Raw genomic sequence first — 14,140 nt, forward strand, 5'->3', positions numbered from 1 at the left:
CGGAATATGCTAAAATGCAACAAATATTTGTTCTTACCATATTTAGGAGGTTTTGCCCCAACTCCATATCCTGCATCACAAATCATCAGAATACAAATAATCACAGTCAATCAAATATAATAATAATGAATCAATTCATAGAACTAACCCAGAGTGTTTCAGGCTAGTTTTATAAGGAGGGCATAGTCTATATGCCCTCATTGTAATACCATGCATTATACTATGTATTATTATAATGCACAGCCCAATGGAAAGAAGTGACCTTACATTCTTGCTCTTGCACACACAAATGAACACATATGCACAAACACACACACACGCACACACATACATATATGCATGCATGCATGCAAGCAAACAAACACACGCACACAGCACAGACACACACGCCACGGGGAACATTCTGCTACACATACACATTCACTCACATACATGCACTCACACACACAGGCACACGCACACACACACACACACACACACACACACACACACACTGCCCACACCCCTTGCAAAATTTTCCCCTTGTACCAGCTCCAGCTCCTGTTATCACCAATCCGCCTCCTGGAAGTACAACTGCGCCCCCTGGTGCTGATAAAGAGAAGAATCGAAAGATTACGTTACATTACGCTATTGTTATTTAGCAGACACTCTTATCCAGAGCATGTCAGTACTCCGGCCCCCTAGCTGTTGTTTTGGTGCTTTCTCTGTCTGTCAGTGTCGTCAATGTGCTTTTGTTTACTGTTCCCATGTGTTCCGGCCCTGCCCCGCTCTCCGCCCTGTCCCCGCCCACCTGATTTCCTGATTGCCTCCACCTGCCTGCCTGCCTGCCCACCTGCATCCCATCTCCTTGTCAGCCCAGCCCTATATCTACCCTGCTTGCCTCTGTCTTGTTGCTCTGGCTTGCCTCTGTCTTGTTGCTAGTTTGTCTCAGTGCTTGCTCTGTTATGGTCCCGCCTTGTTTCTCGTGTTGTTCCTGTAATGATTCCTGCCTGAGTTCGTACCTCGTCTCTGCCTGCTGTCCTGCCTTGGTCGCCTGATCTGCCTGCCTATCCAGTTTTTTTGACTCTGCCTGTACTGCCACCATGAACTTGCCCAGCGATTCCAAATAAAGCCCTTGAAACCTGTACTCGCCTGGTCTACATCTGAGTCCATGCCTACGCCCTGACAGAGCGACTTCCACAGGTTACAACTTTCTACATTTTACCCATTTAAACAACTGGCTATTTACTGAGGCAATTTTGGTTTAAGTACTGTGCCCAAGTGTACAACAGCAGTGCTTCAGTGGGGAATTGAACTGGCAATGTTTCGATTACACGTCCTGCTCCTAACCACTATACTACACTGCCGAGATAGTGCCGCTTCAATATGGAACATATTTCCATATGCAGGATGTAAAAATGTTGGAATATAATAGGTTTGGAGTATCCTATTTTATATTTCTATTCCCATACAATATTCTATGTTCTTACCATATTTAGGAGGTTTTCCAGCACCAGCCAATCCTGCAAGACCAATTATTTATCGTTATTGAAACAGGATGGTAATTAACTGATAATAAACCTACTGCATCTAAAATGCTGATAATGAACTACATTCATGAGATGAACAGTAGAGCTCGGAAAGGCTACCACTGAGACCTTACAGCCTGGGGTCTCACCTCCAGGATAAACTGCACCTGGTACAACTCCTGGGTACACCCCAGCACCTGGCACAGCACCTGCACCAGCTACACCAGCTGCTCCCACACCTTAGAACAAAACAGCCAGTTACTTCCTCAGCAAACATGCTAAACGATATCAACAGCAAAAATACAAAAGAGTAAGTCACACAGTTTAATGCATTTACACATGCTCATGGCAGACTCACAGTGCAATCAAACTGCAATCACACCACACTCACATTGCAATCAAACTGCAATCACAACACAATCACAGCAGACTCACACTGCAATCACAGTACACTCACAACCCAATCACACCACAGTCACACTGCAATCACAACACAATCACACTTCAATCACTGCATACACACACTGCAATCACAGCACACACTGCAATCCCAGCACACTCACACGGTGATGATGCCACCCTCACAGCATGCTCGATTGTTGATGAAAATGCGGCTTTGACCCAGTGTCTTTCTCAGTGCGACTTGTTATAAATGTCTCTTGTTATGTAGGATATAAATATCTTTACCATATTTAGCAGCTTTGGCCTGAGCTGGTGATATTCCCTGGGTTCCGACACCTGAAACAGATCGCATGAGATCAACCTCAGATGGCAAGACACCTGCTTCAGGTACACAACAGCTCATGGCAGAGAGCAGATGGGGAACACGCTTGAAATCCCACAGTGGGTAATGCCTCTCAGGCTTTAATGTACATAAAAGCACATGTAACAAGTGGGACAGTACACAGCTGAATCTGAATAACATGAGCAACAGCACAGTGATGATCACTGAATTTATGCACACCCTCTTATCCCCTCTTTTCCAAATGACTCTCATAAATACCAACCTGTTCCTGTGGGATATCCTGGCTTAGACCCAGCACCGCCTGGGAGTCCTGCTCCAGCACCAAAGCCCCCATAACCTTGAGCATGTAAAGGTCAGAGTTCACTTCGGTGTGGCAGAGGCAGTAAAAACACAAAAAAGTACTGAGGTGATTCTACGCCAGGTAAGAAGGAGGGACTTACCATATGGGACTTTTCCACCTGTGTATGGTGCGCCATAGCCACCTGTGGAGACAGCCAGACAGGTAACATCAGAAAAAATCTACAGTGTGTATAACGTCATCATTGTGTGAAAAAGAAAAAAATGGAATTAAGACTTAGTAATCTCTACTGCATTTTGTAAATTTGTGGTGGTGTGCGGTTTACTTTATACATTTTTGTGACATAGAACAACTCAGCTTGTTCTAAGGCTGAAGAAATGGTTCAGTGTAACAGCTTGACCCACTGAAGGCTGTCAGCTGCTGGGTAACCAGCATATAATGCTTTTAGGTTCAGAATTTATATACTGTTTAAATCAAGGTGAATTCTTAGTCAGAATTCATTTGACTTTGCCCATTTGGGCCCATTGCCCAGACTGAGCTGAGTAGAATAGTCTGTATTTATTATGCAACTAGAAAGAAACAATATGTTGCAAATAGAACTGAAATTCAGTAACAAGGTAGTGAGTAGGTAATAATAATCAGACCCAGTCCAGAAACCCCTGGAGCATACAGAATTAAGGAGGAGGAGAAGGCATTTGGGGGTATAATCAGACCTCATGACTGTGTTCGGGACATGGCACTGAGTGAGATCTAGAGGCTGAGGGCAGGGCTATGCTCGTCCTGCCAGTGAGCACCTGAATCAGGAGACTGTTACTGGAAACAAACAACAGTCAGACAACAGCTATTTCAGTTTGCTTAGTAGCCTTCTCTAAGGGCAATGTTCCTCAGGTGGCTTTGCATAGGAGTCTCTTGCAGGGAATGAGATGAGTGTGGCCTTGCTGGATAGCTCTGCTGGACACAAGCAGTCATGGTTTAGTAGGTTATAATACAGCCCCGAATAAGCTATTGCTTTTACTCTGGTAACTGTACAGAGAGAAGGAGAAGCCAATCTGATTTTGAGGCCGATTGGTGTTACAAAATACAATATAACAAAAAAGGCAAGAAAAAAATACCATCTCTATCAGTGGTGACTTTGCTTGGAGATGTCAAAGGCTTTGAGCCAGACTTAAATCCAAGGACAGATGTACCTTACACAACCTTCGGACTGTAATGTGTGGCTGTGGCTGCCGTGAGTGGCTGATGTGCAGTGACTGACTCCGTACATGTTTACACATTCTCATCCTTCTTTGCTCCTCCAATACACATGTAGAGTTTAATCTACATTAAAAGAAATTTAACATTTTCAATACCTTGGGCTTTGGGTGACTTGAGAGGATATCCATAAAATACTCCAGGCTGTCGTGGTCCTCCAAACCCTCGACCACCTGCAGAGAAACCCAGCTATGATCCCATTCCACCTCAGCCTGAGACCCATAACACAGAGTTATAGTACTGACTGCTTTAATAGAGGCTATGTAACACAGGGCTTTAGCACTGACTCCTTTAACAGAGGCTGTGTTACACAGAGCTGTAGTACTGGCTGCTTTAATAGAGGTGCATAACACGGAGTGATAGCACTACTTTAATATAAGCTGTGTAACACAAACTGATTGTACTGACCATTAGCTCCAAATCCACCCGGACCAAGCTGACCCCCACTTGGCACTGCATATAAAACAGAACAAGAAGGGCACACTCACCCATGTTACAAAACAGGACATCACTGCATTTTTAAAATATAACTCATATATATATATAACTCAAAATATAGTCTATGTCTTTATAAGATCAATGGCAATGCAAATAATCACTGGGTTTTGGTGTACTAAGCCACTTTGAATAAAATGATGCAGCATAGCATAAAAGGAATATTTATATGCATGTGTCATGTTTGTGTAAATGACAGTGACATTATCACATACAGTATTTGTTGAGCTCTTACAAGATTTTTGCTTGAGTCCATCCCCAGTGGCCACTCCAGGGAGAACGCCTCGACCACCAAACCCTACATACACAAAAGAGAAAAGCTCCAAACCCAGGTGCACAACAACAGCAGTGTCCAGGTATCACATGCTAAAGGAAGAGGCATTGGCACACAGCAGAAACTCACCTTTCCCAGGGACGAGGCCTCCTTGATAGAGTCCTGGTACCCCCACGCCTGCACAGCCGGGACATCACCAAAAATGCCAGGTCATCAATCGATTCTTCACTATACAAGAACTGATCCATACAAGCGCACACCCACATGCACAGATGTACACACAAACACAGCTGCAAATGTGCATGAATGTACACCCAAACACACGTGCACTCAAACACTTACACACAACCACACATGCACTCAAATACACAAAGACACACATGCATTCACGCAAATAAACATGCAAATGCACACAATAGTACATTTTACCTGGTACTTTTGCAGCCTTTGCAGCCTTTGCGGCTTTTCCTGCAGCAGCTCCTCCTGGCAGGCCAGTCTGAGGAATGACAGGTGCTGAAAAACAGATAGAGCTAGATTTATTACTATTAATGATTAAATGCAGGAAGAAGCGTATGCTATATCACATGGTGCTGTGATTTATGGATATCTGCGTTTCAGCCAGATTCATTAATAGCACAATTCCTAAGTGCTTGGTGTCTTAAGGTCTTACCTTCTGCTGCTAGTGTTACTCCACCAATGCCTCCTGCTCCTGTTCCACCCCCAAGTTTCATACCCCCTGCTCCAGGCCCTGACATGTCACGGCCAAACACAGAGCTCAGATCCCCAACACGGTCAAACACAGAGCTCAGATCCCCAACAAAGTCAAACACAGAGCTCAGAACCCCAACAAAGTCAAACACAGAGCTCAGAACCCCAACAAAGTCAAACACAGAGCTCACATTCCCAACACAGTCAAATACAGACTTCAGAACCCTAACACAGTCAAACACAGAGCTCAGATCCCCAACACAGTCAAACACAGGGCTCAGATCCCCAACAAAGTCAAACACAGAGCTCAGAACCCCAACAAAGTCAAACACAGAGCTCAGAACCCCAACAAAGTCAAACACAGAGCTCACATTCCCAACACAGTCAAATACAGACTTCAGAACCCTAACACAGTCAAACACAGCACTCAGATCTCCAACACAGCCCAACACAGAGCTCAGAATCCCAACACAGTCAAACACAGGGCTCAGAACCCCAACACAGTCAAACACAGCACTCAGATCCCCAACACAGCCCAACACAGAGCTCAGATCCCTAACACAGCCACACACAGCACTCAGATCTCGAACACAATGAAACATAGAGCTAAGATCCCAAACACAGTCAAACACAGCACTCAGATCCCAAACACAGTCAAACACAGCACTCAGATCCCAAACACAATGAAACATAGAGCTCAGATCCCCAAAAAAGTCAATCACAGAACTCAGATCGCGACAACAGTCAAACACAGCACTCAGATCCCAAACACAGTCAAACACAGCACTCAGAACCCCAAAACAGCTAAAAATAGCATTCATATCCCTAACACTGCCAAAACAACGCCCAGATCCCCAACACAGCCAAACACTCAGTAGAACTACTAATGTAGTTTCAGGAGCTCATTTCTGGAACATCATCTGTGTTAATGATCTGCTGATACTTGTCAATGCCTTAGGTGAGGGGATATTTTAGTACAAATGGACATCTGTGACTGAAACAGAATTATAAACTTGTGTTCACGGCAACACTCAGTCGTGCTTTCTATTATGCGATATATGAGGGCCATGTACCCTGTCCTGTGTAAATATCCCAAGTGAAAAACTGCATTTAAACCCATATTGACAAAAAGAAACTGAATGTAAAGCTGGGCTTTTATTTCAGAAATAAATCTGTTTTATGTTTGAGGCCAAGGAAAGGTTCCAGCTACACTTATACCTATTACTAATTATGACACACTGTACATGCATGCTTTTTCTAACACTTTACAGGCCTTGGACAGGCTTAACGTCTGTAAATCTGGTCCATTCACTTGTATCTTTTCATTTACAAGGCCATCATAGGAAACTTCTCACTTGATCTCTCTATTAAACTTGAATCTTTGTAATGTAGCTTCAGTTTTCAAAGTTTCCTGACCTTGTATGGAGCTTTGGAAAGACCTTTCAATTACTCTGCTCCAAAAAGATGGAAAAATCTTGAATTGGTTATGTTAATACCATTCTCTGATTTTAAATGTTTATCTCACACTTTTATAAGTGAGGATCACACATGTTTTTAATCTGGTTAGCCATCAGGGACAACCGTGGCTTGTATCTGTGTTTAAATAGCAAAGCCCCCCTTCAAAAAGAGATGTCAATCTCAAAGGGGTTTTCCTAGTTAAATTTATGATGAATCAAATACATATTAAAAATGCATGTGCTTGCACTGTGTTGGTGATTTCATTGTTTAATTATTGTGTTTCTGTAATGTTGAAATTTTCTATATCCATTTTGAATCGTAGAATTAATTTCAATTCAGCCGCAAATATCACCACTGCATAATAAAGAAGACATATTACTCTGTGTAAGGCACTACAGCCATGCTAAATTTGTCCCATTCTATAAGTTAGTGAGGGAAGTGAGGGAACGAGCCCATACTTACAACGTCACATACTGTAAGTACATACTTGAGGTGGAAGGGGAAGGGTGATATTTGGGAGCACATTTCAGACACACTCCACTGTCATGGTTCCAGGGTTGTGGCTCATGACAAAACAAGAGTGACTTAAAGAAATGTGAAACTATAAGTGACTCTACATTAAAACCAAGGAAATGGCAGAAGCAGTGGTGCCTGGAAATTAAGTTGGAATCATCATGCTGACAATGTTGAAAAACATTAAACACAAATCTGAAAGTTACTTTTTTTGGTAAAAAAAATTACATCCACTACTATACTGATCTTTCTCAGTATGTACAAATTGAGGCACAGCATGGCGGTAAATTTGAATCAACTTGCAGAATGTAACATTAGATGCTCTCAATATGATCTCAATATGGGCTCCTGAGTGGCTCAGTGGTTAAGGTGCTCAGGAGTTCAATCTGAGCTCTCAAGCAATGTTTATTCATGCAGTAAAATGCAATACCCTCTGTCATGAATGCTATTTAAAACTTATTTGCAGAATGATGTCTGTGCAAATGCACACCCTGGGTTGCTGAAAAGAAGGGACCCTGGGATGCCAAGCTTGTGCCCTTGCTCAAAGGGAGCAACTGAAGTCAAGTTACACTTCCTTTTTCAGATAGGGATACTCTCAACCAAGTGACGAGACATTTTAAAGGGAACTTCTTATGAAAAAAATTGAAAAATGTGGACTAGGATGCAGCCACTGTTCTCACACTCAGGCCAATCAGATCCAGTGTAGCACAGGAAGAAGAGCACCGACTTCAACCTCACCTGTACCTGGTCCACCTGGAAGACCTCCTCCTGCAACACCTGAGTGGTGAGAGGAAAACAGGGCCGTTAGCGACACACTCACATTCATGTACACACCAACACATTCATACATGTAACCGCACACACACACACACACACACACACACACACACACACACAAAATTTCCTACACACATATTCACCCACACACATTCAAAGACACAGACACTCACATTCACACACATGGACACACAGTCACTAACCTGGCTTTTGAGGTTTCAGTCCTGCTGCAGCTCCAGGAAAGAATCCACCCACGCCTCCATACCCGCCATACCCATATGCACCTGAGGATGGCAGTACAGCAGTGCTGGAGTCATTGAACAACAGGACGGTCACCTGTAATTTCCATGCATGTCACACATTTCACTTCATACGTCACCTGCAGGCTTGGTTCCACCTGGTACACCTGCTCCCAGACTTCCATAACCTTACAGTAGAGAGGGTGGGGGGGGCAGAGCCAGAGAAAAGAGAGGGAGAGAGAATTTTTAAAAACAAGTCATAAAACATGTCAAACCCTCCTAATTGTACCATTGCAATGAAGTCACTACAACACAAAACAAGCTGGAGTGCTACTGGGCCCTTAAGTGAGAATACACACAGGCAGAATACCTGGCAACTGCCAGAGACACATAGCAGGGCCAGCTTGGAAAAGGCTGACACAGACAAACCTTTCCAGCCGAAGAGGAAGGACTCTGTGCTCAATGCAGTAGAGCAGTGTTTCCCAAACCTTTTTTCTATGGACCCACTTTTTAAAAATGACAAACCATCGAGACCCAATTCACAATAGGCCTTATCTATAAATCGTGAGAAGAGCAGATTTGTGCATAAATGAATGTTCCTGACCATTTTTACTGCCATTTCTGCAATACCTTATATTATCTTGAATAGGTAAACCAGCCATTTCGAAGAGATATATGTTTGATAAATCACAACTTCATTTGGAGGTTACAATGAGAGACATTTCTCCTGACAATATTAATATCCATGGCATAATGAAATACGTCACGTCCATAGTCCCATAAGGTTATAATAAAGTTTAGAAATCCTGATCGCAGAACGCAATGTAGCGGACGTAACCAGACGTAGTGAAGGCAATGCTTCCCGCACACAACACGAATATCTCATGTCTCATGGAAATAAAGCGATTGCGCTGCCAGGCGTATGATGGTACAGTACATAGTATACCATATACTGTATATAGTATGGTGTTTGTACAACGTCCAAATCACATAACGTCCTATTTCACAGAACGTATCGTGGACGTTAATCGACGCACGGCTGTATTTCTCATTTCACATGCTCAACGAATACATGTTTTCTGCACTGCTAAACACAAGAGGGAGCCATCGAGCTGCTAGATTGAAACAGATGTGCATAAGCATTCTCTAGGCCATGTTTGCCTGGAACATTTCTGCAGAGAGCAACCATATTATTATCATGTCACTGATACTAGCTGGATGTCAGAATTTGGGTCTATAGTCAGAGAGTATAGGGGAAAGGGGTCTCGGTTTCCATCCTCATGTTTGCATCTGTGCCAACCAAAGAGATAAGTAACCCTCCACTAAACTTCAGTCTCACTAAGAACAAGGAAGAGCATTCTTACTATCACATGTCTGCAATTCTGTTCAGAGACATTCCTGCCACACAACATTTAACCAATTTAACTTCAGCAGTTCCCATAAAAATCACTGTACATTCACTTAAGCAAAATAGAAGTCCAGCTTTTAAAGGTCTTCTTTGACAGACTACACTGGGGAATTGAAAGTGGCTGGCCTATTATATTATTATAAGCTTTCATTCAGGTGAGACATATGAATAGTTTGTATTTTGTTTTGTAATACTCTGTTTATGAGCATACGCTCTGTGACATAGTTTTTTGAAGGGTCCCATCTCTGCTGACAGCTGCCAGACAGAGGAACGCTGTGGCCATTTTAAATAGGCTGCTGATAAAACACACAACCTCGAGGCTCACAAGGATGCACGCTATCACTCCGAGACCAGTGTGCTGATTCCATTCACACAGCGAGTTGTCAGATCAGTATTCCTGAGTGGTGCTGCGAGAAGGCCCTGCTGGATTGCTCTTCTCCTCCTGTGTTTGTGTAGAGGAGAACAGGATGAATGATGTTGTCAGGGATGTTGGGTTTGTGAGAGGATGAATGATGTTGTCAGGGATGTTGGGTTTGTGAGAGGATGAATGATGTTGTCAGGGCCGTTGGGTTTATGTGGTGGTGACAGGAGGAATGATGCTATAATCTCATCACCCAGGACTAAGGGAATCTGTGTTTAACTCACAGAGAATCCCAGTTGTACCTGCTATCAGCAGTGAGGACAGCCACACAACACTGTCTCTGATACAACAAAAGCAACACAGCCACATATGGCAGCTTCAGCCAAGGCTTAAAGTCCTGTACAGTCATGTACACTCATTAAAAAAAATCATATTCATTTATTCAGTCATCCAGTCATTAACATTCATTCAAGCATCCATGGTTATTTAGAGCTGGTCATCCACTATCCCTCACGAGGGAACAGCCTTTCACAGTCACCATTACAATAGACCTTAGACAACCATCACCCTCAAACCCATGTCCAATGCTCTGCTGAGGATGAGCAGCAGCAGACAAGTGTGTGCTGCAGTAAAGAGACTGATTTGGAATCAGTGATGAAGCCCCCATGCACACAGAACTGTAACAGAATCAAACCAGACAAAAGCAGGGAAATTCCTGTAAATGGTTGGCTCTACTGTTACTCAACAGAACTCACAGCAGTGAAAGCCCCATTGATTATGCTGCTCATTAGAGAATGCAGGGCATTGATTTATTCTGTCTGATACTCGGGCCAAACCAGCAGACCTGTCTGTGACACAGACATTGCAGCTGAAGTTCATTTAAAACAAACTGGCTGGACATTACTTGGCTGGCCCTGGCCCAACCTTAGCCACAACAAGTCAGCGAGACTACAGCCCAGAGAAGGAAAGCACTACTACACAACACAGGAGGAGCAGCAGGGGGACAGGAGGCAGACAGGAGGAGCAGGAGGGGGACAGGAGGAGCAGGAGGGGGACAGGAGGCAGACAGGAGGAGCAGGAGGGGGACAGGAGGAGCAGGAGGGGGACAGGAGGCAGACAGGAGGAGCAGGAGGGGGACAGGAGGAGCAGGAGGGGGACAGGAGGAGCAGGAGGGGGACAGGAGGCGGACAGGAGGAGCAGCAGGGGGACAGGAGGAGCAGGAGGGGGACAGGAGGGGGACAGGAGGAGCAGGAGGGGGACAGGAGGCAGACAGGAGGAGCAGGAGGGGGACAGGAGGAGCAGGAGGGGGACAGGAGGCAGACAGGAGGAGCAGGAGGGGGACAGGAGGAGCAGGAGGGGGACAGGAGGCGGACAGGAGGAGCAGCAGGGGGACAGGAGGAGCAGGAGGGGGACAGGAGGCGGACAGGAGGAGCAGCAGGGGGACAGGAGGAGCAGGAGGGGGACAGGAGGCAGACAGGAGGAGCAGGAGGGGGACAGGAGGAGCAGCAGGGGGACAGGAGGCAGACAGGAGGAGCAGGAGGGGGACAGGAGGAGCAGCAGGGGGACAGGAGGCAGACAGGAGGAGCAGGAGGGGGACAGGAGGAGCAGGAGGGGGACAGGAGGCAGACAGGAGGAGCAGCAGGGGGACAGGAGGGGGGCAGGAGGCAGACAGGAGGAGTAGCAGGGGGACAGATGGAGCAGCAGGGGGGCAGGAGGCAGACAGGAGGAGCACCAGGGGGACAGGGGGAGCAGCAGGGAGACAGGAGGCAGACAGGAGGAGCAGCAGGGGGGAGAGCAGCAGGGGGTTGGGGGGAGCAGCAGAGAGCACTGGCAGAGGAGTGAGGAGAGAAACAGAGCCACAGACTGCAGCACAGCCTGATTTTCCTCTAGTCCCCTGCAGGATCAGTGCAAGTTTACATAAGGTCATCTCCAGCTTTTGTTCTCTCTAACCAGAAGAATATGAGCTCATTAATCAAGTTGTACTTTTCAAATTTCTCCTTTAATTTTGTGAAATGCAGTAATACGGTCCTGCCGAGAAGGCCTGAGGTGTTAAAAGCTGTAGGCTTTCAGGGCCAAGTGTGAGAGCTGCGGAGTCTGGAGCAAGTAGAGCTGCCGAAGGGTTTAATTTAAGAGAGCGGAGAATTCCCTGGCACACAGCCATGATATCTGCCTGCAGCTGAGGAGAACACAGCACGGACTTTGGAATCTGACTGTGTGGAATGCCTGGGAGATCTGAGGGACCTCTTTGCACAATTATTTTAATGAAGGTTAGACCTCGGCAGGCTGGACACAGGGAGGGAGCAAAATAACAAACAGCATGACAAAGCCACTATTTTTTCATTGAGTCTCCTACAAGAACAATCCCAGTAGGGCGCTGACCTCTGAACTATTGAGTTTCCCAGAACACCCCAGACATTCACTTATTCACTCCAGTGGCTCAGCAGTAGTTGCTGAATCACAATGCAACAATGCATAGTGTAGGCTGAGAGAAAGCCAATAAAAAAACCCTTAAAATGAGATGTTTTTCTGATGCTGTGATGTCATTACTTTCACAGGTGGATCCCTCACTGTGAGGAGGTCACAGTACACTAGGTGCACAGGTCACCTGCAAACATGAGAATGTGCATGGACGGCCATTGTACTGACCTAAGACCAGCCAGAGAAGTAGAAATTACAGTGTGTTACAAGTTGTTGTGCTAATCTAAGGTCAGACAGAGAGAGAGATGAGAGTGCGTGGAGTTATGTAGCTGATGATCTGATGTGAGATTAGCCAGAGCCACAGATGCAACATTACTCCTCACTTTGTATTGACCTCCCCCCCGTGTCTTGTCACTTCCACATACCTCACACCGTCAGTCATGCTGCTGTTACATGAGCAAATCTCCGAACATCCGGGAGTAATTAGCCGGTCTCTCTCTGTCTCAGGACAGTGTTGCTGGACTTTGAGAGCTTGCTTTTGTTTCTCTGCATGACTCACTAACAGTTTGAATGAGAGGTCCCCGGACTCCACTCGGTGGAAGGACTGGAACTGAGAAAATTTCCCTGTTCCTCTCTGCCGCCATCCCCGCCAAAACTCAAATATATCTGGAGCAGTTTTCTGGCACACTTTTCCTCTTCTCTTCCATTCTCATTTTGGATAATCATTTTTGCTGCGAAGAAATTGAATATGTTTTGCGCCATAGAAACTCTTCTCTAGGCAGAAAGTCTGTGTTGATTCTGTGGTTCCTGTGTCAGTGGAGACTCTACACAATCCTTGGACGTAACCAACATGCTTGGATGACCAAACGCTGGCAGCAAAACTGAGCCCTGTTTGCAGACTCCTGTAAAAACATCCATAGCATTGGTGCTGACTGCACTAAATCTAGCTATCTGTCTGCCTGGGCCTGCTGTGCTGTCCTTAGGCCCATGTTCTCCCTGTTCATCAATCCTCTCAGAATTACTCCTAAGAGTCCTGCTAAAAGTACTTTCAGGAGTAAAAAAAATCCTACCTAAGAGTAGGTAGTGGGGGTTATTTATGAAGATTCCTACTCTTTCTCTCAGCTGGGAGTACGATCCTTTCTTTAAGTAGATCTCAATTTACAGTATGTTTGTGACATTGTCACAAGGGTCACAAACGAGCGGTGGTGATGACACTTCTCAGTTTGACCCAAAAGTTGAGGAAATGACCGTGTGCCGCATGCAGTTGAAAAGCAGTAGTACTGTCATACAGCATGTCATACAATTCTTGAATATGATCAAACATTTCATAAATGTCAATAAATGCCAACAAATTAGCATGGGTAGTTTCCACTGTTGGTCAACCTGAAGCAGCAGAAATAAGTATTTGGAATAGTTTTGTGGTCTTAACAATAAAATTTTTTTATTGTTAAAACTTATTGTTAATATTGCCCTATATTAACATAAAATATATAATATCAGCATTCATCATCTCTCCTGAGGATAGGATAAGAAATCCAAAACATGAAACATAACTGTTTGATGTGTAGGTAGCTGTTACACTTGCCCTCTGCACCTGCAAGCAGCTGTGGGAATGGAGTCATCAGGTATGGTTTTTGGTCTCTTATCACTGAGTAGGTGATATCCTGATATCCTAATGGGACCATAC

At 44.9% G+C, this 14,140-nt stretch overlaps 1 protein-coding gene across 1 annotated transcript in view; it reads right to left on the minus strand.

The window, feature by feature from the left end:
• The window catches only part of elna (elastin a), a 32,261-nt gene extending 21,647 nt beyond the window's left edge, over positions 1-10,614 (minus strand). The window contains exons 1-16 of the mRNA XM_036536524.1: positions 10,611-10,614; positions 8,407-8,454; positions 8,231-8,311; positions 7,989-8,027; positions 5,001-5,084; positions 4,701-4,748; positions 4,533-4,595; positions 4,211-4,255; positions 3,901-3,975; positions 2,694-2,735; positions 2,516-2,590; positions 2,196-2,246; positions 1,658-1,747; positions 1,470-1,502; positions 529-588; positions 38-70 (exon numbers count right to left, since the gene is read on the minus strand). Coding sequence (XP_036392417.1) covers positions 38-70; positions 529-588; positions 1,470-1,502; positions 1,658-1,747; positions 2,196-2,246; positions 2,516-2,590; positions 2,694-2,735; positions 3,901-3,975; positions 4,211-4,255; positions 4,533-4,595; positions 4,701-4,748; positions 5,001-5,084; positions 7,989-8,027; positions 8,231-8,311; positions 8,407-8,454; positions 10,611-10,614 — 871 coding nt within the window. The remainder of the gene's footprint in view (positions 1-37; positions 71-528; positions 589-1,469; positions 1,503-1,657; positions 1,748-2,195; positions 2,247-2,515; positions 2,591-2,693; positions 2,736-3,900; positions 3,976-4,210; positions 4,256-4,532; positions 4,596-4,700; positions 4,749-5,000; positions 5,085-7,988; positions 8,028-8,230; positions 8,312-8,406; positions 8,455-10,610) is intronic.
• Positions 10,615-14,140: the final 3,526 nt, after the last annotated feature.

The sequence above is a fragment of the Megalops cyprinoides genome, chromosome 9 (genome assembly GCF_013368585.1).
Source record: "Megalops cyprinoides isolate fMegCyp1 chromosome 9, fMegCyp1.pri, whole genome shotgun sequence".
Taxonomy (NCBI): Eukaryota; Metazoa; Chordata; class Actinopteri; order Elopiformes; family Megalopidae; genus Megalops; species Megalops cyprinoides.